At 47.4% G+C, this 24,210-nt stretch overlaps 1 protein-coding gene across 1 annotated transcript in view; it reads left to right on the forward strand.

Moving 5' to 3' along the window:
* The window catches only part of MUC16 (mucin 16, cell surface associated), a 111,737-nt gene that overhangs the window by 61,804 nt on the left and 25,723 nt on the right, over positions 1-24,210 (forward strand). Inside the window, exons 23-46 of the mRNA XM_072787396.1 lie at positions 1,801-1,925; positions 2,114-2,181; positions 5,980-6,152; positions 6,479-6,514; positions 6,749-6,820; positions 8,929-8,988; positions 10,180-10,301; positions 10,507-10,574; positions 11,170-11,342; positions 11,454-11,489; positions 11,716-11,772; positions 15,109-15,230; positions 15,583-15,650; positions 17,227-17,399; positions 17,733-17,768; positions 18,006-18,065; positions 19,057-19,181; positions 19,426-19,493; positions 21,584-21,756; positions 21,879-21,914; positions 22,384-22,508; positions 22,702-22,769; positions 23,356-23,528; positions 23,639-23,674. Of these exons, the coding sequence (XP_072643497.1) occupies positions 1,801-1,925; positions 2,114-2,181; positions 5,980-6,152; positions 6,479-6,514; positions 6,749-6,820; positions 8,929-8,988; positions 10,180-10,301; positions 10,507-10,574; positions 11,170-11,342; positions 11,454-11,489; positions 11,716-11,772; positions 15,109-15,230; positions 15,583-15,650; positions 17,227-17,399; positions 17,733-17,768; positions 18,006-18,065; positions 19,057-19,181; positions 19,426-19,493; positions 21,584-21,756; positions 21,879-21,914; positions 22,384-22,508; positions 22,702-22,769; positions 23,356-23,528; positions 23,639-23,674 (2,253 nt within the window). The remainder of the gene's footprint in view (positions 1-1,800; positions 1,926-2,113; positions 2,182-5,979; positions 6,153-6,478; positions 6,515-6,748; positions 6,821-8,928; positions 8,989-10,179; positions 10,302-10,506; positions 10,575-11,169; positions 11,343-11,453; positions 11,490-11,715; positions 11,773-15,108; positions 15,231-15,582; positions 15,651-17,226; positions 17,400-17,732; positions 17,769-18,005; positions 18,066-19,056; positions 19,182-19,425; positions 19,494-21,583; positions 21,757-21,878; positions 21,915-22,383; positions 22,509-22,701; positions 22,770-23,355; positions 23,529-23,638; positions 23,675-24,210) is intronic.

The raw sequence follows: 24,210 nt of genomic DNA on the forward strand, positions 1-24,210 counted from the left end.
CATGGTCACACAGCTGGGGAGAGGACAGAGGGCACTTGAAACCAAGTCTGACTTATTAGTGTGGTGGTGATCATAGTAACCACAGCTCTGCACATGGTCTCTTTATTAAAGGTCAAGTCCTGAGAGTTATGGGGCAGGTAGGGTGGGATGAGTTGAGTAGGTGACAGGAAGGTTCCTTTAAAATTTGATATTTGGCTTATATTTAAAAAAGAATGTTTCTTCTGTGTTGGATGGGATTGAATTGATTTTTTTTTCTTTCTTTTCCCCTTAATCCATGAGATTGCTCCAATCCTATTACTTTTAACCTCTCAAGTAAAGACTATCAGGCCAATCTGGAGTCTCACCAGAGCCCAAAACCTCAACACCTGACACCTACCCTGGCCCATATACAGACTCAAGAGCCCCATAACCTATATTTTGATCCAACTGCTGCATTAAACAATTTTTATGGAACACATAGAATTTACCATTTTAACCAACTGTTAAGTGTGCAATTTAGTGGCATTAAATACATTCCCAGTGTCATGCCACTATCACCACTATCTATTCTCAGGACTTCTTTATCATTCCAAATGGAAACTATGTTCCCATATGAACACTAACTCCCTATAATCCCAATCCCAGCCCCTAGTTACCTCTATTCTACATTCTGTTTCCACGAATTTGCCTATTTTAGGTACCCCATGTGATTGGAACCTATAATATTTGTCCTTTCGTGTTTGTTTCATTTCACTTAGCATAATATTTTCACAGTTCATCTGTGTTGTAGCAGGTGTCAGAGCTCCCCTCATGTTTATGGCCGAATATTATTCCACATTTTGTTTATCCATTCATCTGCTGATGGACTCAGGCTGTTTCCACCTTTTGGCTATTGTGAATGATGCTGCTATGAATATTTTGTATTCAAGGATCCGAGTCCCTGTTTTCAGTTTTTTTAGGTCTATACCTAGCATTTGGCAAAATTGCTGAATCATATGGTAATCCTATATTTAACTTTTTGAGGAATCACTAAACTGTTTTCCATTGCAGCTCCACCAGCATTCCCACAAACAATGCACGAGGATTCCAATTTCTGCACATCTTTGACAAAACTAATTATTTTTCTTCCCTTTCTTTATTTCTCTTTTTTTAATGATGTAGAAATAGATTTATTGATAAAAATATTCTTTTTTTATAAATCTATTTTTTATTGGTGTTCAATTTGCCAACATATAGCATAACACCCAGTGCTCATCCCATCAAGTGCCCACCTCAGTGCCTGTCACCCAGTCACCCCCACCCCCCGCCCACCTCCCCTTCCACCACCCCTAATTCGTTTCCCAGAGTTAGGAGTCTCTCATGTTATGTCTCCCTTTCTGATATTTCCCCCTCATTTTTTCTCCTTTCTCCTTTATTTCCTTTCACTATTTTTTATATTCCTCAACTGAATGAGACCATATAATGTTTGTACTTCTCTGATTGACTTCTTTCTTTCTTTCTTTCTTTCTTTCTTTCTTTCTTTCTTTCTTTCTTTCTTTCTTTCTTTCTTTCTTTCTTTCTTTCTTTCTTTCTTTCTTTCTTTCTTTCTATAATAGCCTAATAGCCATCCGAAAGGATGTGCATGTTACTCTACTTAATAGCATCTAGCTTTGCTCTTTATCTGGCCTCTGTCTTTGGTCCTAAGGTAGCTAGCCTAGGTGGCCTACTCGGAACCCCTGCTACCTCAGATCTGGACCCTCCATCTCCATCCCCAGAAGTTGCCTTAGGATCCAGACCAGGTGTGACTCATGCATGGCCTCCTTTTTCCTCCCCCTGCTTCAGCAGCAGTCCCTTACCTGGTGCCATTCACCCTCAACTTCACCATAACCAACCTGCGCTACGAAGAAGACATGCAGCATCCAGGCTCTTGGAAATTCAACTCCACGGAGAGGATCCTGCAGGGTCTGGTGAGAGCCTCACCCACCGGTACCAGCCCAACCCTACAACACCTCCTGCCCCGCCCATCAGTGTCAGCCCTGTCCACCTGACTTCTGCCCTACCCATATCGCCTCTGCCCCATTCACATCACCAATACCCCTGCTCCCCCTGGCCTCCCTCAAAGGTTCCTTCTCACCTTCAATCTCTTTTCTCATAGCTCAAACCCCTGTTCAAGAATAGCAGTCTGAGTTTCCTCTATTCAGGCTGCAGACTGGCCTCACTCAGGTAAGACTCTCCCCAAGAACACAGCCCAACAGGTGTATGGGACCCTCACCTACAGGCTCCCTGACTTTGTCCATACTTGGGACGACTACCACCATGGATACTACACATCATCATTGACAATGACAATCCAGCAGTTAGTAATTCCTAAGATCCGAGGCACTGTGCTAGTACTTCATATTTCAACCCATCAGCCCTCACGACAGCCTCATGAAGCAGGAACCAGAGGTGCAACAGGCTCAGAGGAATTGAGTAGATTGTGCAGGTCACACAGAGCAACCCCACATTGTGGGTTCTAGAGCCAAACTCCTAGCTCTTAAGCAGCACTGCTTCCTCTACCTCATTATGGTAATCTCCCCATATGCAGCATGGGGAGATTACCGACCTGGCAACCTCTAAAAGGAAAGAATCTAAGAGGGAAGGAAAGCAAGCACACTGTTACAGAGAGAGCGTGTGCTCCTGAATGGGTCAGACTCACGGAAGGAGGACTGCCCTGCCCTAGGATGGCTCAAGGTTGGGGACGACACCATCCCATGGGTGCAGCTGGGGAGGCAGTTGGTTGACCTACTTCACACCTGGCATTCTTGCCTCCTACATCTCTCTCAGAATCTCTAGGTCTGGTTCTCCTCACATTCCTGTTTTATCACAGGCATTTACCTCCAGCTCCCCTGCCTTCCTGGGGCAAGACCAGGCATAGGAGCCTAGTGGCTAAGAGCCTCGGTGAAGCCAGAGCAGAGTTCAAATGTGAGCTCTGCCATTTAATGAGATCCCAAAACCTTGCTGTGCCTCGTTACTCCGCATGTTATATATGACATATTAGGCCTGTACATAATACGTGTATACTAACATATATATGTATACAGAGAGAGAGTTGACCCTTGGACACTGAGTTTGAACTGCAGGGTCCACTTATACATGGATTTTGTTTTTGATAAATACAGTACAGTGCTATAAATGTATTTTCTGTTATGATTTTCTTAACGTTTTTTTCTCTAGCTTACTTTATTGTAAGAATAGAGTATATAATACCAATACCATAAAAATATCTGTTAATTGACTGTGTTATCAGTAAGGCTTCTGGTCAACAGCACTCTTTTAGTGGTTAAGTTTTAGGAGAATCAAAAGGTCTATGAAAATTTACAACTGGGTTAGGTGTCCGTACCCCTAACCTTCATGTTGTTCAAAAGTCAGTTGTATAGGGACACCCAGGGTCCTGGGATCAAGTCCCACATTGGGCTCTCCCGGGGAGCCTGCTTCCCCCTCTGCCTATATTTCTGCTTCTCCCTCTGTGTCTCTCATGAATAGATAAATGAAATCTTAAAAAAAAAAAAAGTCAGCTGTATACATACATATATGTATGCACATATATAGAGAGAGAAAGGGAGAGAAAGAATAGGTATAATTTTATAGTATATCTGTTATATCTATACCTAATATATATGTTATACCTATATGTACCTATATATTATATATATTATTATACATAATATATAACTATAACTATAATATAGCTATATGTTATACCTACATATAATATATAACTATAATTATTATAATATAACTATAATATACATAATCTATATATAATACAGAACTATAATATATAATAACTATAATAAAGTTATATATAATATATATCATATATAAGTATAATATATAATCATACCTATACTTTATACATGGGTATATATTACATATATGTCATATATACACATAATAGGTATAATATGTCATATATAGATATAATATCTAACATAGATGATATATAAGTATATTCCTAATATATTTGTATATTATATAATACACATATTACCTAAGTGTAGACAATATGAGAATAATATATAATTATACCCGAACCTTATTTTTTTAATAAATTTATTTTTTATGGGTGTTCAATTTGCCAACATATAGAATAACACCCAGTGCTCATCCCGTCAAGTGCCCCCCTCAGTGCCCGTCACCCAGTCACCCCCACCCCCCGCCCACCTCCCCTTCCACCACCCCTAGTTCGTTTCCCAGAGTTAGGAGGCTTCCATGTTCTGTCTCCCTTTCTGATATTTCCCACTCATTTTTTCTCCTTTCCCCTTTATTCCCTTTCACTATTTTTTATATTCCCCAAATGAATGAGACCATATAATGTTTGTCCTGCTCCGATTGACTTATTTCACTCAGCATAATACCCTCTGGTTCCATCCACGTCGAAGTAAATGGTGGGTATTTGTCATTTCTAATGGCTGAGGAATATTCCATTGTATACATAGACCACATCTTCTTTATCCATTCATCTTTCGATGGACACCGAGGCTCCTTCCACAGTTTGGCTATTGTGGACATTGCTTCTAGAAACATCGATACCCAAACCTTATATATATATACATATGTAGGCTTATGTATACTGTATATAGGTAAAATATTATGTATATTATGTATGGGTATAATATCTTTTATATATAACAATATAGACATAATCTCTAATATATATTATATATTATATGTTAGGTATAACAGTTATATAATGTAATAATAAAAATTAAAATGTAACAAACATATACCATTTACTTATGTGTTAAATCATTATATTATATATTCTATTTACCTTATGTATAATTACGTTGCATACAATATGTCGTGTGATGGATAGAATAACAACTGTGGGAGTTCAGCAATACAGCCCACAGGGACGCTCTGAGGGTTAAGCGATGTGTTCCTGAGTACAAAGTGCTGGGCCTGCTGCATGCTAAGAATTCAACAAGGGGTGGTTGTTGTTGTTGTTGTTTTTTAATAATAAATTTATTTTTTATTGGTGTTCAATTTGCCAACATACAGAATAACACTCAGTGCTCATCCCGTCAAGTGCCCCCCTCAGTGCCTGCCACCCAGTCACCCCCACCCCCCGCCCTCCTCCCCTTCCACCACCCCTAGTTCGTTTCCCAGAGTTAGGAGTCTTCATGTTCTGTCTCCCTTTCTGATATTTCCTACCCATTTCTTCTCCCTTCCCTTCTATTCCCTTTCACTATTATTTATATTCCCCAAATGAACGAGACCATATAATGTTTGTCCTTCTCTGATTGACTTATTTCATCAGCATAATACCCTCCAGTTCCATCCACGTTGTCAAGGGGTGGTTGTTTTTACAAGAGACATTGCATCCATGGTTCTGGGGTGTGGGAGCGCCTTTCTCTCCACATCACTCAGTAGTGTATGGCTGCGTGGGCAGGCGGGTAGGTAGTGTCCTGTGGCCAGAGGTGATGCTGAGACATGGACAGGTCATGCTTTCAGACTCACCCAAAGGGCATGTGTGTCTCTGACCGTTTAGTCTCTTGAGTTTTTAGAAATGCCCCAGTCCTGCTTCCAGACTGAGTGACTTTAGCTTTTTGGTCTCTCTCTTTGGAAACCTCAACTCTCTGCAGGAAAATGTCACCAAACCAAGCTGAAGTCACTTTTCCTGGGGCCACTGCCCCTCCCCCCCATTGCAGCATGATCTTAGACATCTTTTTTTGTGCTCGTCAAGACCTGTAACAGGATGTGGCTGTTGGAGCTTCATCTGGCATCTTCCAGCTCACTCCATCAACAGCATCCTCGTGTATCTGCCACTCCCAGGGGTTTTGGAGTCTTCTCTCCTAGGCATGCAGGAGGCTTCAGACCTGTGGTGTGCTAATTGTTTATGGAGGGCATCTCCCTGATGGCCACAGCTTTTGTTAACTAGGGTTTCCCAAGTTTCTGCCTTAGGGGCTAGAAGGAGAGAGAGAAAAGGATCAATAGATAGATGGTTAGACCAACTATGTGGTGATTTTTACCCAGGCCTGAGAAGGATGGGGCTGCCACCAGAGTGGATGCCATCTGCATGTATCGCCCTGACCCTGAAGGCCCTGCACTGGACAGAGAGCAGCTGTACTGGGAGCTGAGCCGGCTGACCCATGGAATTGCCCTGCTGGGCCACTATACCCTGGACAGGAACAGTCTCTGTGTCAATGGTGAGCAACCGTGATGTGGTCAGAGTCTCTTCCCCCTCAGAGGGCAACCTCTGCCCTCTGGTTGAGAATGCATTCCCTGTCTGGCTCTTAGGGCCTTAGCCCTAGGCACTAAATGTGCTGATTCTGGTCTGCACTTCATGGTTTCCTCTTCATCTTGGACTAACTTCACCCTTGGAGCCTTCTTTCCTGATGGGTATTGATGGAGAATCCCCAACAGCACCCCCTGCTAGAGACCCCTCCACTGCACCAGGATAGCCCTGCCTCCTGTTTGGTCCTCTGCCTCTCCCTTAACCCATACCCATAATCTTCCCTCCCTCTCCCTACAGGTTTCACCCATCAAAGCTCTGCACCCATCGCCAACAGTGAGTATTCATCTATGACTCAGGGCCCCCTCACCCAGGGCAGGCAAAGCACTGATGCCTCCTCATGCCAGGAGGAAGAAAGATCCTGGGAGGCCACAAGTTATTTACTCTCCTCTCTGCCCCAGATCCAGAGGGAATCTCAGCCCCACATGCAGCCTAATAAATAGTCTCTCTTGTTGGCATTTCTGCTATGTGATTGCTTTTCTGCTTTCGCTGATGAGGGCTTTTTCTCAGCTCCAGGGACCTCCACAGTGGACCTAGGAACCTCTGGGACTCCATCTTCCGTCCCCAGCTCCAGCCCCACGGGTAAGTACCAGTCAGTGGCACATCTACTGGGGGCACCTGATGAGTAAAAACATACTTAATATTGCTTACTCAAGTAATTATAGAAATTCATAGTAAATCTAGTGATAATGAGTCAGTCAACAGCCTTATTGAGCACCTACTCTGTGTCAGGACCTGGGGAAGACAGCAGGGAACACAAACAGACAAAAATCATTGCCTTCATAAAGCTCATATTCTTATGATAATGATAATTATGATGATATTGATAATGGTGGTGGTGATGGAGCTGGTGATGATGGGGATGGTGATAGTGATGATGGTGGTGGATGGTGGTGGTGGTGGGGATGGTGATGATGGTGATACTGATGATGATGGTGATGGTGGTGATGATGATGGTGATGGTGGTGATGGTGATGATGGTGGTGGTGGTGGTGATGATGATGATGATGGTGGTGATGGTGATGGTGGTGGTGATGGTGGTGATGGTGATGATGATGGTGGTGGTGGTGATGATGATGATGATGGTGGTGATGGTGATGATGGTGGTGGTGGTGATGATGATGATGATGGTGGTGGTGGTGATGATGGTGATGGTGGGGATGGTGGTGATGGTGATGATGATGGTGGTGGTGGTGATGATGATGATGATGGTGGTGATGGTGATGATGATGATGGTGGTGATGGTGATGATGATGATGGTGATCTTAGGTCATTTGTGTATTGTAAGTCCACAGGAAGTATGTAGATTTTTCTCAGGATAAGAAGGAATGAAATACACTTTTTTGTAATATGTAGAAATACTTCCTTCTTGTCCTTGTTCAAATCTTTAATGACTGTCAGATTCTGTCCAGGACAAATACATGCCATCTGTGCCATCATTCCCTATTCCCTCATCCATGGCAGACATCACTAAGTGGTAACAGCCTCCCTGCTTTCTGAATTCAAAACAGCTCCAGAATCCTTACCAACAAAATAGGCAGTCACTACCAGTTCAGTTGAAGTTGCCACAGGATTGTGGGATAGAATTCAAGGAAATTAAGTTCCTTGATGTGTGGAAGGCTCTTTGGTTTTCCTGGAAGGCATTTGTGAGTTGAAAACTGCTCAGCCTGGGGCAGCCCGGGTGGCTCAGCGGTTTAGCACTGCCTTCAGCCCAGGTCATGATCCTGGAATCCCAGGATCGAGTCCCACGTCGGGCTCCCCGCATGGAGCCTGCTTCTCCCTCTGCCTATGTCTCTGCCTCTCTCTGTGTGTCTCTCATGAATAAATAGATAAAAATCTTAAAAAAAAAGAAAGAAAGATAGAAAAGAAAGAAAGAAAGAAAGAAGAAAGAAAGAAAGAAAGAAAGAAAGAAAGAAAGAAAGAAAGAAAGAAAGAAAGAGAAAAGAAAGAAAGAAAAGAAAGAAAGTAAGAAAACTGCTCAACCTCAGCTGGGTCATGGCTGGGAACAACAGTTTGATCCAAGCCTGTTCACACCTCCTCCTGACCAGTATCCAGGAAAAGTTAGTAGCAACTTTGGCTTGCACCTTTGTTTTTTCTTGTATGAGGCAATAAACATTCACAGCTTTTCTGGAGATTCATGGAGGGATCAGACACATGGAGAGAATTGGGGCACAGATGGCAGAAGGATAGTCTGTAGGTGACCTGATAGAGAAATGCCTCCTTGGGTTTCAGTTGCATTCTCTGGAGTTTGTCTACTGGGTCTGCACTTTGAGGGGGCTCTCTAAATGCTACTTACATAAATAGATTCATAGACACCCAAAGAACCCCAGATTTCTGACACTTCCTTTCTTCTCCCATCCTTACAACTCTTCATACTTTCTCTTCCTATCTTTCTACATGTTACACCCATCAGGTCCTGACCTCCAATTCCAACAGTGTGTAGTAATTCAGGCCCTCGCATTTCTCTGCATTGGGACACATCTCTCCTCCTCACTATCCTTACCCCACCTCCTCAGGGACAGAAGGGTCCTGGAAAGCTCTAGTCTTTCCCCAACTTCACTACCCAGATCAGAAAAGACAAGCCTGACACAGGCTTGAGGAGCATTTCATGGACCCCTGATGGGCCTTGTTTAGCTGGGGAGGCCCTCCCTTCTCCCATATTTGCCTCACTGTGTTTTTTTTTTTTTCAGTTGGAATTGCCTCTACCATCTCCTCAACAACTTCAGCAACCCCCACTTCCATATCCACAGGTACGAGCTTCCTCTCTGCCATTCCTCCCCTACAGAGGTCTCATGCACTTGGCCAGTGGGTGGTATCATATGGAGCACCATGCCCATTCATTCATTCATTCATTCACTCAAGAAGCATTCATTTAGCCCTTACTGGACAAAAGCAGCAGTGAACAGAATAGAAAGGGCCTTAGTCTTTGATGGACTTCCAGCAAGAAAGAGAATAGAATAAGGACTTGAGTGTACAAATAAGTATTGAATTACAATCAGCATGGTTGTGGGGTGAGATCTGCAAATGTGTATGTGGGCTTCTCTCTTGAATACTTGGTCTTCATTTCCAACAAAGAAGGGAACAACAGCGTGAGCTACGTATGTACCTGAAAATGCCCTCCTACAGGTCCTGGTTAGGGATTTGGGCAGACTCTGGTTGGGCCAACAGCTAACTTCCCATTCTTGGCTTCTCACTGGCCCAAGGTAGATTTTGATACCACCCACTGACACTGCTGAGGGTCCTGGATGACTCATCATTACTAACACTGTCTTACTTGAGTCTCTACTTACTCATCAGCTAGGGCCTCCTGAGGGTGTTCTGACCACTGACCATTCAGGCCAGAGTGAGGTTATTACATGGACCTGCCCTTGGTACTAGAGTAGATGGGTTAGAAGCACAGGCTCTGCAACCACAATGCTCAGGTTTGAACTGTGCTCTGCCATTTATAGATTGTGTGACTGGGGGCAAATTATTTAATCACCCTTGGGCTCAGTTCTTACATCTGTAAAATGAGATAAGAATACTATCTCCCTCTGAATGATTTGCCTCAAGGCTTAAATGGATTAAAATTTAAGTGAAGCATTTAAAACAGGGCCTGACCTATACAAATGAAATGTATTTCTTCAAATAAATCTTTAAAAATCAGTAAATAGTTGGGTCCCAGAGAAATAATTTGAGTTAAAAAAAAAAAAACCCTCAGAAAAAGAGGATGTCTGTCTGGAATTTTAGCCAACTGGAGGGTCAGAATGTTTGTTGCATTTACCTCCATAGTGTTTTTCCACACTTATCCCCAGAGCCCCTCACTTAATGCTAATGTCTGGGATCTCCTTCTTGTGGAGACTGCCCATCATGGAGGAAGCCCCTCTCCAGTATTTAAAGAGATAAATGTGGGATGACCCATGTTTAGGCTCCCTGACATCTCCTTCTTGCCTCCATTGCAGCCACTGGTCCGACCCTGGTGCTGTTCACTCTCAACTTCACCATCACCAACCTGTCCCATGAAGAGGATATGGTTCCTGGTTCCTGGAGGTTCAACGCCACCCAGAGAAAGCTGCAGGGCCTGGTGAGAGCTCCGCCAGCAGAATTCCTGCCCCACCCACTGATGCAAGCACCGCCTACCTGATCTCTGTCACGCCCACGGAGACCCACCTACCTTACCTGTGCAGCCCCCCATGCAGGCCTGGCTCACTGGTGCTGGCCCGACTCCTCTCATTTCTGCCCTGCTCTCCACCCCTGAGACTTTCTACTCACTTGCCTCTCCTCTACAGCTCGGACCTTTGTTCAAGAACACCAGTCTGGGCCCCCTGTACTCCGGCTGCAGACTGACCTTGCTCAGGTGAGACCTTGCAATCCCCGGCCAGGGCTGCGTCAAGGGGTCCCTGAGGACCCCAAGAGTTCCCTCTGCTTCCTACCTGCCCTCTCTGTCCATGTCCTCAGCAGAGGTGGAATTCAGGAGGCACTGGCTCCAGAACCAAGGCCTCTTCTGGTTGTAACCACCCCCGCCTCCCCCCTCACACACACACTGTCCCCAGCTTCTGCAGAGCCCCTAGTCTGGGTCATCCTTCCCAATTCCCTCCTACCTCCCTTTGACCAAAGAGGGCATTTCCTTTGGGTTTTCAGTTCTTTCCCCAGGATTCCTCTCAAGGCAAGCTTGCCTTTTCTACTTGCTTTAATCCAAATTCCAGCTTTTCACCTGTCTCAAGTAGGAGCTCTCCTGTCCCCATGCTCTGAGGTTGCAGGTTTCAGATTTGCAATTTAAGAAATCCTGCCACCACCACCCCCCCCCCCATGACTGTGTGCACATTCCTGGGCTGGCCAGAAGTGGGTGCCAGCCTTCTCATTTGCCCTGGCCCCCTCCTGGCCTGCCCCCAAGGTCCCAGGAGCCCTGCCCTGGGACTCCATCTAGTGATACCCTTACCCACCCTCCCCAGGCCCGAGAAGGATGGGGCAGCCACTGGAGTGGATGCCATCTGTACCTACCGCCCTGACCCCATGGGCTCTGGGCTGGACAGAGAGCGGCTGTACCAGGAGCTGAGCCAGCTGACCAGAGGCATCACTAGGCTGGGTATCTACACCCTGGACCCAGACAGTCTCTACATCAATGGTAAGGGATTGCTATCTTGGTCCACATTTCAACAGGCCCACATCCTCCTCTCCATTCCTCCCTTTCTGTGATTACTCACCCTCGTCACCCTTCCTCCGTCTCCCTGTGCAGGTTACACCCGCAAGACCCAGGCCACCACCCCCAGCAGTGAGTATTCAGAGGCTTCAGGAGTCTCTGCAACCCTGTGAGTCCCTGCCCTTAAAATGGAAGTGTCCAGGAGCCCATGGCCTGCCCTGTGCACCTCTGTTCCACCCCCAGCTCCGTGTGAACTGGGACCTACACCTAAGAAATTCCCAGGCATGGCTACCCCCTCGCTGGTAATCCCTGAAGTGAGGGATCCTCACCCTCAAATTCTTGGTTTTTTTCTCTCCAGCTTCTATGGTGGCCACAGTTTCTGCAGGGATGCCAGCCTCCTTCTCCAGTCCCACAGGTAGGCATTCTCTCCTCTGAAGAGGCTCCCAGCTACTCTTGGTGGGTACTAATCACAGGACATGGGAGGAGGAGTAGAGTGGGTGGTATCTCCCAGGGGAGCCCAAGGGTGACTTCTGAGGATCTGCTAGGCCCTACCCAGGTCCTAGGGACTTCTTGAACACCAATCCCACTCCCAGCACTGGGAGTCTTCAGCCATTCTCTTTAGCCTGTGTCTGAAACCTATAGGTGACCCCTGATGTCCAAATCACCCTGCATCCCTTGGAAAGTAGAGAGCAGATCTATTCACTGATAATAGATTTGTCCAGTGGCCAGCTTGCCAAAGCCTAGTCAGTGAAGAATCAATTCTTCAGTTTCCCCAGCTAACCAATTTACCAACAGCTTATTTTAAGGAATATTCTCTGTGAACATATTCAATAGATATGACTTTATTCTTCTTCTTATCATGTCTTTATGAATATGTTCCTTGTGAATATATATAGTCTCTCCCTGACCATAGTCAATGCATATAATCATTTCATTTAAGGAATGTTGGATCTGTCAAAGTCTAGGGACCATGGGGTCATTTCCACTTTTCATGAATATCTTAATCCTTTTATCCTTTTTATTATGAAAATTGCCAAAAGTAGTGGCAATTGAAAGAATAGCGCAAGGAAATCCAGTTGTCCACCACAGTTGTTGACCTTTTGTCTTTGTACATGATTCTGTTATATGACATAGGTGTCCCTAAACTATGCTATGCAAAATCACACGACAGAAGGTGCAGGGCTGAGGATGGGGTCAACACTCGAAAACCTTGTCAGTGACAAAATAAAAAAATAGGCATCTAATAAGACAGCACAGTTTTACAAATGTTAAATGGCTAAGAAATATAAATTAGTGCAATAAATGCAGCACTTTACTCTGAAAGAGGCCTGACGTTGTTGGCTTGTGGAAGTTAGCAAATGGATTAAAGAAGGAGGATTACCTGAAATCCTACAGAAAGCAGAAACCCAGGATGAGTAGGGTCATCCCTCCTAATACCTCAGGGGTGTGATTGAGCCAGTAGATGCTTGAGTTGTGTCCATGCATTTTGTGTACGCCTACAGAGGGGGGTAGCTGCGTTCAGGGTTCAGGTTTGTGTGTCTTGCAGACAAAATTGCACACACACACACAAACATGAAATCTACATTGTGTTCACAGTTACCTAATGTATCAATGACCCTGAAAAAATTGTGTTTTCAAAACAAGCATTATGGTAGAACTGACTAGACAAAGACGTAGATGTAATTTTTTTCCCTGATCCACTTGAAACTTGCAAATACCATGAGGCCTCACCATTAAAGATTTCAGCAAGAATCCCCACAAAATCAGGATATTGCCTTATGTAACCGTAATAGCATTACTGTGCTTCAAAAAATAAGAACATTATGGTGTCATCTAGCATTGCAGTTTGTACTCACATTTTCCCCAAATATCTCCCTTTGGTAGGTGGCTTTTTTCTTTTTTAAAAGATTTTCTATTTATTTATTCATAAGAGATACAGAGAGAGAGGCAGAGACATTGGCCGAGGGAGAGGTAGGCTCCCTACGGGGAGCCCAATGTGGGACTTGATCCCAGGACTGATCCATCCCAGGATCCCGGGATCCCGACCTGAGCCAAAGGCAGACACTCAACCGCTGAGCCATCCAGATGCCCCTAGGACTTTGATTTTTAAAGACAACAGAACAGAAGCTGTCTTTGCCTGCTTTTTTAAAATATACTTTTGAATAAGAATATTCTTGAGAGGAATTATTCACACAATACATCTTATTAAGTGAGTAAGTTGGGGAAAGAAATTGTTAGTTGGCAAATTGCTCCTGAGGTCAATTTTCAAAAGCAGCATTGAAAGCTGAACCTGTCTGGGTGGGTCTTCAAAGGTGCCCTGGAAGGAGGAAGAAACTGGCTCAAGCCAAGACAGTCTCATGGTCTTCAGCTATGGGTTTCTCACCTATTTTCTTCTCTTTCTTTCTTTCTTTCTTTCTTTCTTTCTTTCTTTCTTTCTTTCTTTCTTTCTTTCTTTCTTTCTTTTTACCTATTTTCTTTTTCTTTTTTTTATAAATTTATTTTTTATTGGTGTTCAATTTGTCAACATACAGAATAACACTCAGTGCTCATCCTGTCAAGTGCCCACCTCAGTGCCCGTCACCCAGTCACCCCCACCCCCCGCCCACCTCCCCTTCCACCCCCCCTAGTTCGTTTCCCAGACTTAGGAGTCTCTCATGTTCTGTCTCCCTTTCTGATATTTCCCACTCATTTTTTCTCCTTTCCCCTTTATTCCCTTTCACTATTTTTTATATTCCCCAAATGAATGAGACCATATAATGTTTGTCCTGCTCCGATTGACTTACTTCACTCAGCATAATACCTTCCAGTTCCATCCACGTCGAAGCAAATGGTGGGTATTTGTCGTTTCTAATGGCTGAGGGATATTCCATTGTATACACAGACCACATCTTCTTTATCCATTCATCTTTCGATGGACACTGAGGCTCTTTCCACAGTTTGGCTATTGGGATTTTGAGGTATTTCTAGGTTGAGCAAAGAAAAAACATGACCACTAGATGACAGTAGCAAGCACAAATGTTTGTGAGTAGTGCAGGTTTGCCTTCCCAGCAGGTGTCAGTCTGTGACATCTTCAGGAGGTTCTGGGTGAGCATCCCTTCTCAAAAGGGGGAAGGGCAAGAGGACTCCCAGGGGAGAGGAGTGGTCAGAGAAGACATTCTCCTGTCTAGGTGATGTCACCCGGCAGCCTGGCAAGGAGTCTCTGGGTTGCACAGCTCTCTGCCCAGCAGCAGTGGCTCAGGCTCTCCAAAGCCACGGGGTCCGTCTATTTTATAGCTCCCAGCTATTGGGTGCAGTTTCGGGGGTATGCAAAGCAGGCAGGCTCAAAGTGACAGAAATCGGCTGAAATCTGCCTGTTTGGGCTATATTTAAAAGAACTGGATATAAAATTTTGAGTTTGGTCCTGGCAGGCTTTTGAGCTCATGGATCCCAGCCTGCTGTGAAGAATTAAGTACCCTATGAGCTCATATGCAGGCACCATCTCTGGCTCATTATGTAACACCCCGACACCAGCATCTTCCATTTCCGTATGTGGCCAAAGCTGCCTCCTCTCCCCACCCCCACCCCATCTCCAGCCTCAGATGAACAGAGAATGATACTCAGGAGAGTCCCAGGGGAAGGCAGCCTCTCCCAAGTACCTCCAAGATGATGGGTCCTCTGAACAGGCTGGAGCTGTGTCCCAGTGGCCCTTTGCCCCACATCTGATCCAGGCCTGACTCAGAGCATGGCCTCCTCTCCTCCTGTCCCTCTGCAGCTGCTGGCCATGCCCCAGTGCCCTTTACCCTCAACTTCACCATCATCAACTTGCACTACACGAAGGACATGCGGCCGGGCTCTGCGAAGTTCAACTCCACCCAGTCAGTTCTACAAGGCCTGGTGAGAGCCCCCTGCTGCCCATCCCTTTTTTCCATCCTCCCCATCCTCTTTGAGTCTCCCTACTGTGCTTTTGGAGAATATGGAGGGCCCCAGAGCGGACAGTTTCTGGGTTCAAAACTCGGAACTGCCACAGGCAGGTGATGTGCCTTCGGAGTAGTGATCTTGCCTTTTGGTACCATTGGCTCATCTGTAAAAGTAAGATAATAAAAGCCTTTATCCCAGAGGGTTCTTTTGAGAATTCAGTGTTGTATTGAGACGATTGGGGAGTTGCTGTTTCCTTGTAAAATATTGTGTTTTGAAATGATGGTTGGTTTTACATTTCTTTTTCATTCACTCACTTCATTCTTCTCAGCTCAAGCCGTTGTTTGCCAACAGCAGCATTGGTTCACTCTACACTGGCTGCAGAGTGACGGCACTCAGGTAAGACCTCCTTTTTGGCCTTAGGAAGTGTAATAAGGTGTGGGCTGGTTGGGCTAGCCAGGGTCCGGACTAGGGAGGCCACCAAGATACCTTGAGCACAGTATAAAAGGAGGTGCTCACGCTCAGGGATTAACTCGATGTTTGCACAGCCCTGAGTGTAAGCACTCCGTTAGATGTTGTGTCCAGGCCCCTTGCTTGTCTCACACAGTTCCCAGCTCTGGTGCCAGACCCATGCACTGCCCTCTCTGTGTCATCTTAAGCCCAATCAGATAATCAGACTTGCAAGACCTGAACAAGCCATACACAGACAGGAAAGGGCATGCCAGCGAGGCAGCACTGGGCATTTCTTTTCTTGTAAGAACCTTCTTGGCAGTCCAAGGACTATTATTTTGGCATCCAGGTGACAATTAATAAATATGACTTCAGTGGAGGTCGCTGGAGGGAAGGTGGATGGGGGGACGGGGTAACAGGGTGATGGGCATTAAAGAGAGCACTTGATATAACGATCACTGGGAGTTATATGGAACTGATGAATCACTAAATTCTACCCCTGAAATGAATACTACACTATATGTTAGGTGACTTTGATTTAAATTAAAGAATTAAATTAAATTTTAAAAAGAAGAAATATAACCTCAGTAGATAGGTGATCGAGCTCCCCCCAGCTTACATGTCCCATGTCCCAAAAGGTAACTAATATCTCTTGTAACAGTCCTGACGAGTTAAGAGGTTTACCATACCAAAGGAAGCCCAAAGCTCTAGCTTCCCACCAGGTATTATTGTCTGTTTTCTGCCCTCCCAGAGAAGATGCAGGTCACCAACAAGGGGTCATTTTCACCATAAGCAACATCACCAGGTAACACAACTGACATTGCACCTGTAGCAAGTTCTTAGGAGACCACAGCTAGAAGCAACTTAGCTCAAGGTCACTTTCATCCTGTTGAGGCGCAAGGGATACTCTGTTTCTCCCCAGGAATACTCTCTGGCAGTGCAACCTGCTAGTTCCCCCAGGTTGTCCCATCAGGGTTAATTTTTTCTGCTTCCTTCCCCAGATAGCTGAGAATATGGGAAGCAGGTGGCCAGTGGGTGGGGGTCTTTGCTATGCAGCATCTCATGCTCAGATGCTCAGGTCCAAACATTGGGTTGTTCAGAGCTGCTATCCAGTGCTAGGGACTGTAAATATTCAGCTCTGTGGATATTTGTTTAATTAAACAATTAATTGATGAGCATTTGGCACCAGAGCTAGGTGTGATAGATCAGTCATTTCTGAACCCCATGGCATTCCAACAAAAGGGTTAGAGCTTTATCCACACTGCAAACATGGGAGAACCGAGTCAGACACACGTGGATTATTCAACAAGTGACAGAGCTAAGGTTTGAACCAATGGTCACCTGACTCTAGAACACCCACTCTGGTCCTTTATTGTGCAAGGATGTCCCTTCTCTTATGAGCAGCTTATGTCTGGACCAAGAGGGCAGATAAACAGGTATTCACATACATGTGGGCTATTGAAAGGATGTCCTGGCAGGGATGCCCCTCCGTCCTGTTCCCATACCCATGTCCTTCTCCCCTCAGGCCTGAAAAGGGTGGATCAGCCACTGGAGTTGACGCTGTTTGCACTTACCAACCTGACCCTTCGGGTCTCCAGCTGGACAGGGAGCAGCTCTACTGGGAGCTGAGCCACCAGACCCGTGGTGTCACTCAGCTCGGTTCCTACTTCCTGGACAGGGATAGTCTCTATGTCAACGGTGAGCATCTGGTGGTGACAGGGGTCTCCTCCTGCACCCCAGATGGACTATTCTGTGGATGCTCTGATCTCTGGCCAGAGGATACACCTGCATCTGCCTCTAGACTTTTCTCTCCTCCTTCTTCCTTTCCTTATGAGATCCCCCTTCCCCACCAAGGGCTATATCACACAGAGGGAGGTAGAAAGTCAGAGAAAGGTTCTGGGAGGCACCATCCACAGTGTGGAAGGGACAGGACCTCCTCATGGCAACTGTTCTTCCACCAGCAGTCCAGCCCCATCATCCCTCACTTAAGCCTTTCAAACATCCCACCTCACTCTTATCCACTTCCTGCAGGTTATACCAGACCACCACTGACCTCCAGCCCCAGTGGTAAGTGCTCAAATCCTAGATGGCTTCATGTCCCCACAGCTCATGGGAACAGCTGCTCCCCCTCCCTGCCCAGGGCCTCATGGAGGAATGGAACCATAGGGGCCTGGTCCCCCTCCTTTCCCCACCTCTGCCTTCTGTGACTCGGGCTGGGCATCAGGGGCATCAAGGGCTCCTGTCTCTGGCATCTCCAAGGTGATGGGGGCTTTGTCTTTCTTATTTCTGCTGCTTCCTCCTCAGTCCCTGTGACTTCCACGCCCTCAGAAACCTCGGCGGCTCCAATCTCCTCCAGCCCTACAGGTGAGAGCCTTCTCTCCATGTCTCCTTCCCTCTCACCATACACCTGTGCTTTGCAACGAGAAGAGCAAGAGAGTATGCACACACAGCTCAAAGCAAGGGGACAGCCTGGGGAGGTGAAGAATTTGTGGTCACTTTTACCGTCCACCCCATGGCATGCCAGGTCCAACTTGTGACCATGCTGGCCTGAGGAGACCCAGGGGGTGAGTAGTGAGATTAGATGCAGTGGTACATTCTAGAACAATTCTTAAAGCTTTACCTCCTCTAGAATGGAACGGAAATAGTCAAAGTCAAATCCAGAACTAATTCCCAGAGCGCAGAGACTAAAGCAGAGGAATCAGGCATAAGTAGCAACGAGAAAAATGACTACAAAGCCATGGCAGCAGCATTCACTGATTGTTTGTCACATGATGGGGACTCTGCTTCACATGTACCATCTTCAGTCCCAGCAGATGGACACTGATCTTTCTCTGTTGAAGAAAAACAGGCTGGTTCTTGGGGATCTGGGTGTTTTTCTGAGGTCGCGCAGCCAGTGGATGGGCAGGACTCATGTTCAAGTCGTTCAAACTCTAGAATCTGAGCTTCTGCCCTAAAACAGCTGTGTGGCTTTGACGAAGTGACTTAATTTCTCTGAAATTTATTTTCATCCCCTGTCAGTTGGGAGGATAAATAAAAGGATTCACTTCCAGGGTTTGCTTGAGGATGACATGAGATACTGGATGAAAAGTTCTTAGCACAGAGTGAGCTCTTACCAAGCATCAGGTCTTATCATTATTATTGCTATTTAGGGCCATTGTTTATATCATTACTATATTAGTAGAATAACAAAATAAGATTCCCCATTTGGGGAGGAGATATTCTGAACTCTCGCACCAGATGTGAATATACTGGGCACCAGGGATGTGGATCCAGACACTACCCCCACCATCCCTCCATCCTTAAATCCAGCTAAGGCAGTGACTCAGGGGATATTTCTCGCCCAACCTCACTGCAGTCTCTGGACCCGACCTGGTTCCATTCACCCTTAACTTCACCATCACCAACCTGCACTACACGGAGGACATGCAGCTAATAGGCTCAGCCAAGTTCAACAAAATAGAGAAGATCTTGCAGAACCTGGTGAGAGTCCCATCCACCTCATCCCACCACCCACTGATCCCCACCTACCCTCTGAGGCCAGCTCCACCCACCTCCCCCATACCCTGCCCAGCTCCTCCCACCCCCCTTCCGCCCACTCATCCCCCCCCCCGCCCCGCCTCCAAGCAGATGCCAGCCCCACCTACCTCCCTCATGCCCCACCCAGGTCCCCCCCTGTCCTGCCCCTGTCCAGCTCAGTCTTACTCACCTCCTTCTCCTTCAACAGTTCAGACCATTATTCAAGAACACCACTGTTGGCTCCTTCTACTCTGGCTGCAGACTGACCTCGCTCAGGTGGGACCCCCTAGGAGATGGCCCAGTGAAGCACAGCGGAGATTCTTACCATGGCTAGGGCTAGGTCTTCCCTTTGGCCTCAGCCCTTTCCAACTCCCAACCTGGAGTAGCCTGTCCTTTGGGCTGCTGGCCCCCCAGGTCCTGCTCTGGCTGGACCTTCCCATCCTCCTGAGCCTCAAATCTCCCATGGGGTATTTGATAGGAACAAAATGACGAAACATAGCAACTGCAAAGTATACACCAAAATCCTTCATAAAGGATGCACCTCTGATCCTTCACAAAGGATGCAATCCCTGGTCTACTGTGCCTCCGGCCCCACACTGCATTAAATATTTCTGGCTAACACTCAGCCAGACTTAGTATGTGTCAGACATTGGGGTTCTCAATGTTTGGTCACTATTGACCAGCTAGTTATTGTCGTGGGTGGTTATCCTCTGCACGATAGGATATTTAGCAGCATCTTGGCCACTAGATAGATGCTGTAAGTACCCCAACCCCTGAAGTTGGGGACAACCAAATCTGTCACCAGACATTTCCAGATGTCTCCTGAGATGCAGAGCAGCCCAGGTTAGAGTCACTGGGTGAAATGCTTCCTGTCCATCATCTCCCTAGACTCTCTTAATGTCACTACTGTTATTTCTATTTTACAGATGAGAAATCGGGCACAAACAGGTTAAGGAACTTTCCCAGAGCCAATGGCTGCCAAATGGCGGAGCCAGGATTCAAACCTAGCCTCTTCAGAGTCCATACCTTTTCCCACTAAGCTTGTTTTGCTTCTTTTCTTTGGGAAGAACCATCAGTTCACTCCCCCTCCCTGTAATCGCAGCCTTCACTTCCCTGCTCCCTTCCAGGATAGAGAGGTGCAACTTGGCCTCACTTCACTGAGTGATGGGGCTTCTGAGCATTAGAGGGCTTCTCCACTCCAAGATCCCCTGGAGGCTTTAGCCTCAGTGGACAGCTCTCCAAGATATCTCCCTGCCTCCAAAAATAGAATCTAAGAAAGCATTCCCTCACTAAGGTGCTAGGATAGAGACAGGTGGAATAAAGCCCTTTGTCTCAGGGCCTAGCCCACGATGCTGATGCACCCACAGCAGAAGTGACCTCTCCACTCTCCTGGCCTGGAATTCCACAAATTTTCTTTCCATCCATAAACATTGCTTGAACACCTACTATGTCCAAGCTCTTTGCTGAGCTCTGAAATCTCCATGGAGGCCAAAGCACAGACTCTGCTATCAAGAAGCGTGTATTATATTAATTATAATGTAAACAAACACATTTATACAAATTAGTTACGTGTGATTATTATATGTGAATTGTGTAATTATATATATAGACATATAATTAATAGCAAAAATAATACTAAATAAAATAGTGACAGACACTTCCCTGGCACTTAGGGATGCAGCAGATCCTATTAGAAGCATTATGCTTATATCAACAGACTTAATCTTCACAGGATACACCTGGGTACCATGATTCTACCCATCTTACAGATATGAAACTGAGGCCCAGAGATCCTATTGAAGTGTTGGGATATGGGAAGTATAGTGGGTCTAGGAGGAGCTGAAGTGGCAGCTCAGTTCCTAGCGAGGAGGTCGTTGTGGCCAGGAGACACAGCTCCGGGCCAGGAGGAATGATTCAGGGAGAAGGAACCACAGGTGGAGAGCCTAAGGTAGCGAGCATGCAGAGCAGAAATGCTCAGCAGCAGGGGTGGGGAGGCAGGGAGATGCACAGGGCAGGTGGTGGATGACCTGTTGTACTTGATGGGGCAGGCGCAGTGGGGCTTCATTCACAGGCAGTAGGGGGCCAGAGGATTTCAGCAAATTCCTAACAAGGGAAGATTCCCATCTTAAGTGGGACTTGGTGCCGTGAAGAGCGTGGATCACGCAGCACTGGGAGGCCTGGACTCAGAAGGTGGCCACATTTCAGAGCAGATTCTCTCAGCAGTGGATGATGGGCCTCCTGGGGCCTGTCACCAGAAGCCCCACTACTTCCTAGCTGTCCCCATGGTACCCCCATAATGGTACCCCTCAAGGACTCTCCACAAACAGATCTTAATCATCTGCACTGTTGTGTCCTGCCCTCCCCAGGCCCGAGAAGGCCGGAGCAGCCACCCACGTGAATGCCATCTGCTTCCGCCGCCTGGAGCCTGCAGGCCCCGGGCTGGATAGAGAGCAGCTGTACTGGGAGCTGAGCCGGCTGACCCATGGCGTCACCTGGCTGGGCCACTACACCCTGGAGCAGGACAGTCTCTGTGTCAATGGTGAGCAGTGGCCACCCACACTCCGCTGAGCTGTGAAGCTCATGGTCCACCCCCACCCCCCAAGGCTTCTTTATTCCTTCTCCATCTCAGCACCTCCTCTCTCTTATGTCCTCTCTCTGCAGGCTACACCCACCAGACACCAGTGACCGCCCCCAGTGGTGAGTACTCAAGGGTCTTCAGGAGCTCTGCCCCCCACTCCTCAATAGGGAAGGAAGCAGCATGCCCCTGCCCACACCTCCAGCTGTCAGGGAGGGAAGGGGTCGAGCATGCAGGCTGAGAAGTCATCGCAGTAAGCTTCAGCTGTGCATCACCTCTGTGCTGTTGACTGGACACAGAGAAAGGGCCACCATGTGGTCCAGGTCAGGTGCACGGAAGAAGGTACCTGTACGTGGGCTTGAATAAATAAGAACGTTAGGTGGTAGATTGTCCCCTGCAAATCCTGCCCACCTTCACCTGCTGCTTGGATTGGTCTCCTGTTGTCCACACTGGTTCTGGCATTAGGTCCTCAAGGCCCCCCAGCATTTGCTGTGCAGTCTCCAGTGAGGTAGCTGTGGGTCCCAGGCCCTGCCCATATATCCATCCCTGGCCTGACTCAAGGTAGCCTCCCGTCTCCCTCCCCTGCTGCAGCCACCGGACAACCCCTGGTGCCATTCACCCTCAACTTCACTGTCACCAACCTTCCCTACACGGAGGACATGCAGCCTCCAGGCTCCTTGAAATTCAACAGCACAGAGAAGTCCCTGCAGCGCCAGGTGAGAGCCCCGCACACCTCCCCCTGCCAGTCCCGCCCAACCAGCCTTCATGCCTCATCCTGACGCCAGGCCACCCATGCCTGCCCCGACCTTGGGACTAGCCCCTCCCACCTCATTCTTGCCCCACCCACCCATGCCCATCCTGCCCCTGCATCTCAGATGATCTATTTACTTCCCTTGCTCTCACCCACAGCTCAGACCGTTGTTCAAGAACACCAGTCTGGGCCCCCTGTACTCCGGCTGCAGACTGACCTTGCTCAGGTGAGACCTTGCAATCCCCGGCCAGGGCTGCGTCAAGGGCTCCCTGAGGACCCCAAGAGTTCCCTCTGCTTCCTACCTGCCCTCTCTGTCCATGTCCTCAGCAGAGGTGGAATTCAGGAGGCACTGGCTCCAGAACCAAGGCCTCTTCTGGTTGTAACCACCCCTGCCCCCCCCCACACACACACACTGTCCCCAGCTTCTGCAGAGCCCCTAGTCTGGGTCATCCTTCCCAATTCCTCCTACCTCCCTTTGACCAAAGAGGGCATTTCCTTTGGGTTTTCAGTTCCTTCCCCAGGATTCCTCTCAAGGCAAGCTTGCCTTTTCTACTTGCTTTAATCCAAATTCCAGCTTTTCACCTGTCTCAAGTAGGAGCTCTCCTGTCCCCATGCTCTGAGGTTGCAGGTTTCAAATTTGCAATTTAAGAAATCCTGCCCCCGCCCCCCATGACTATTTGCACAGTCCTGGGCTGGCCAGAAGTGGGTGCCAGCCTTCTCACTTGCCCTGGCCCCCTCCTGGCCTGCCCCCAAGGTCCCAGGAGCCCTGCCCTGGGACTCCATCTAGTGATACCCCTACCCACCCTCCCCAGGCCCGAGAAGGATGGGGCAGCCACTGGAGTAGATGCCATCTGCACCCACCGCCCTGACCCCATGGGCTCTGGGCTGGACAGAGAGCGGCTGTACCAGGAGCTGAGCCAGCTGACCAGAGGCATCACTAGGCTGGGTATCTACACCCTGGACCCAGACAGTCTCTACATCAATGGTGAGGGATTGCCATCTTGGTCCACATTTCAACAGGCCCACATCCTCCTCTCCATTCCTCCCTTTCTGTGATTACTCACCCTCGTCACCTTCCTCTGTCTCCCTGTGCAGGTTACACCCGCAAGACCCAGGCCACCACCCCCAGCAGTGAGTATTCAGAGGCTTCAGGAGTCTCTGCAACCCTGTGAGTCCCCACCCTTAAAATGGAAGTGTCCAGGAGTCCATGGCCTGCCCTGTGCACCCCTGCTCCACCCCAGCCTCGGGTGAATGGGGACCCATACTCCTACCCACAGATGCCAACCTTGACCCACCCTCTCACTCACCTCCCACATCCATCTACCACCAAATCATCTCTTCTCCCTTCATAATATCTTGCAAGTCCTTTCTCTACATCTGTGTCATTCAGCCTTTATTCAGGCCACAGACATTTTTTTGCTAGGACTAATGCAGTAGCCTCTACTCTGGTTTCCTCTGCACAGCAACTGCAATGGCCCTCCCAATGTACCTGTGTCCATGTAGTTCCTGTCTTGTTCACAATCTTTGGATGACTCCATCTTATCTACAAGTCATGTCCAAATCCCTGAGACGCACAGTCGCTGACCCCCCTTTCTGGGCTCAGAGGGCTCCTCCAGTCTCATGTGTATACTTTTACATGCCCATAATGAAAACATCAAGTCCCTTGG

The sequence above is a fragment of the Canis lupus genome, chromosome 19 (assembly GCF_048164855.1).
Source record: "Canis lupus baileyi chromosome 19, mCanLup2.hap1, whole genome shotgun sequence".
NCBI lineage: Eukaryota > Metazoa > Chordata > Mammalia > Carnivora > Canidae > Canis > Canis lupus.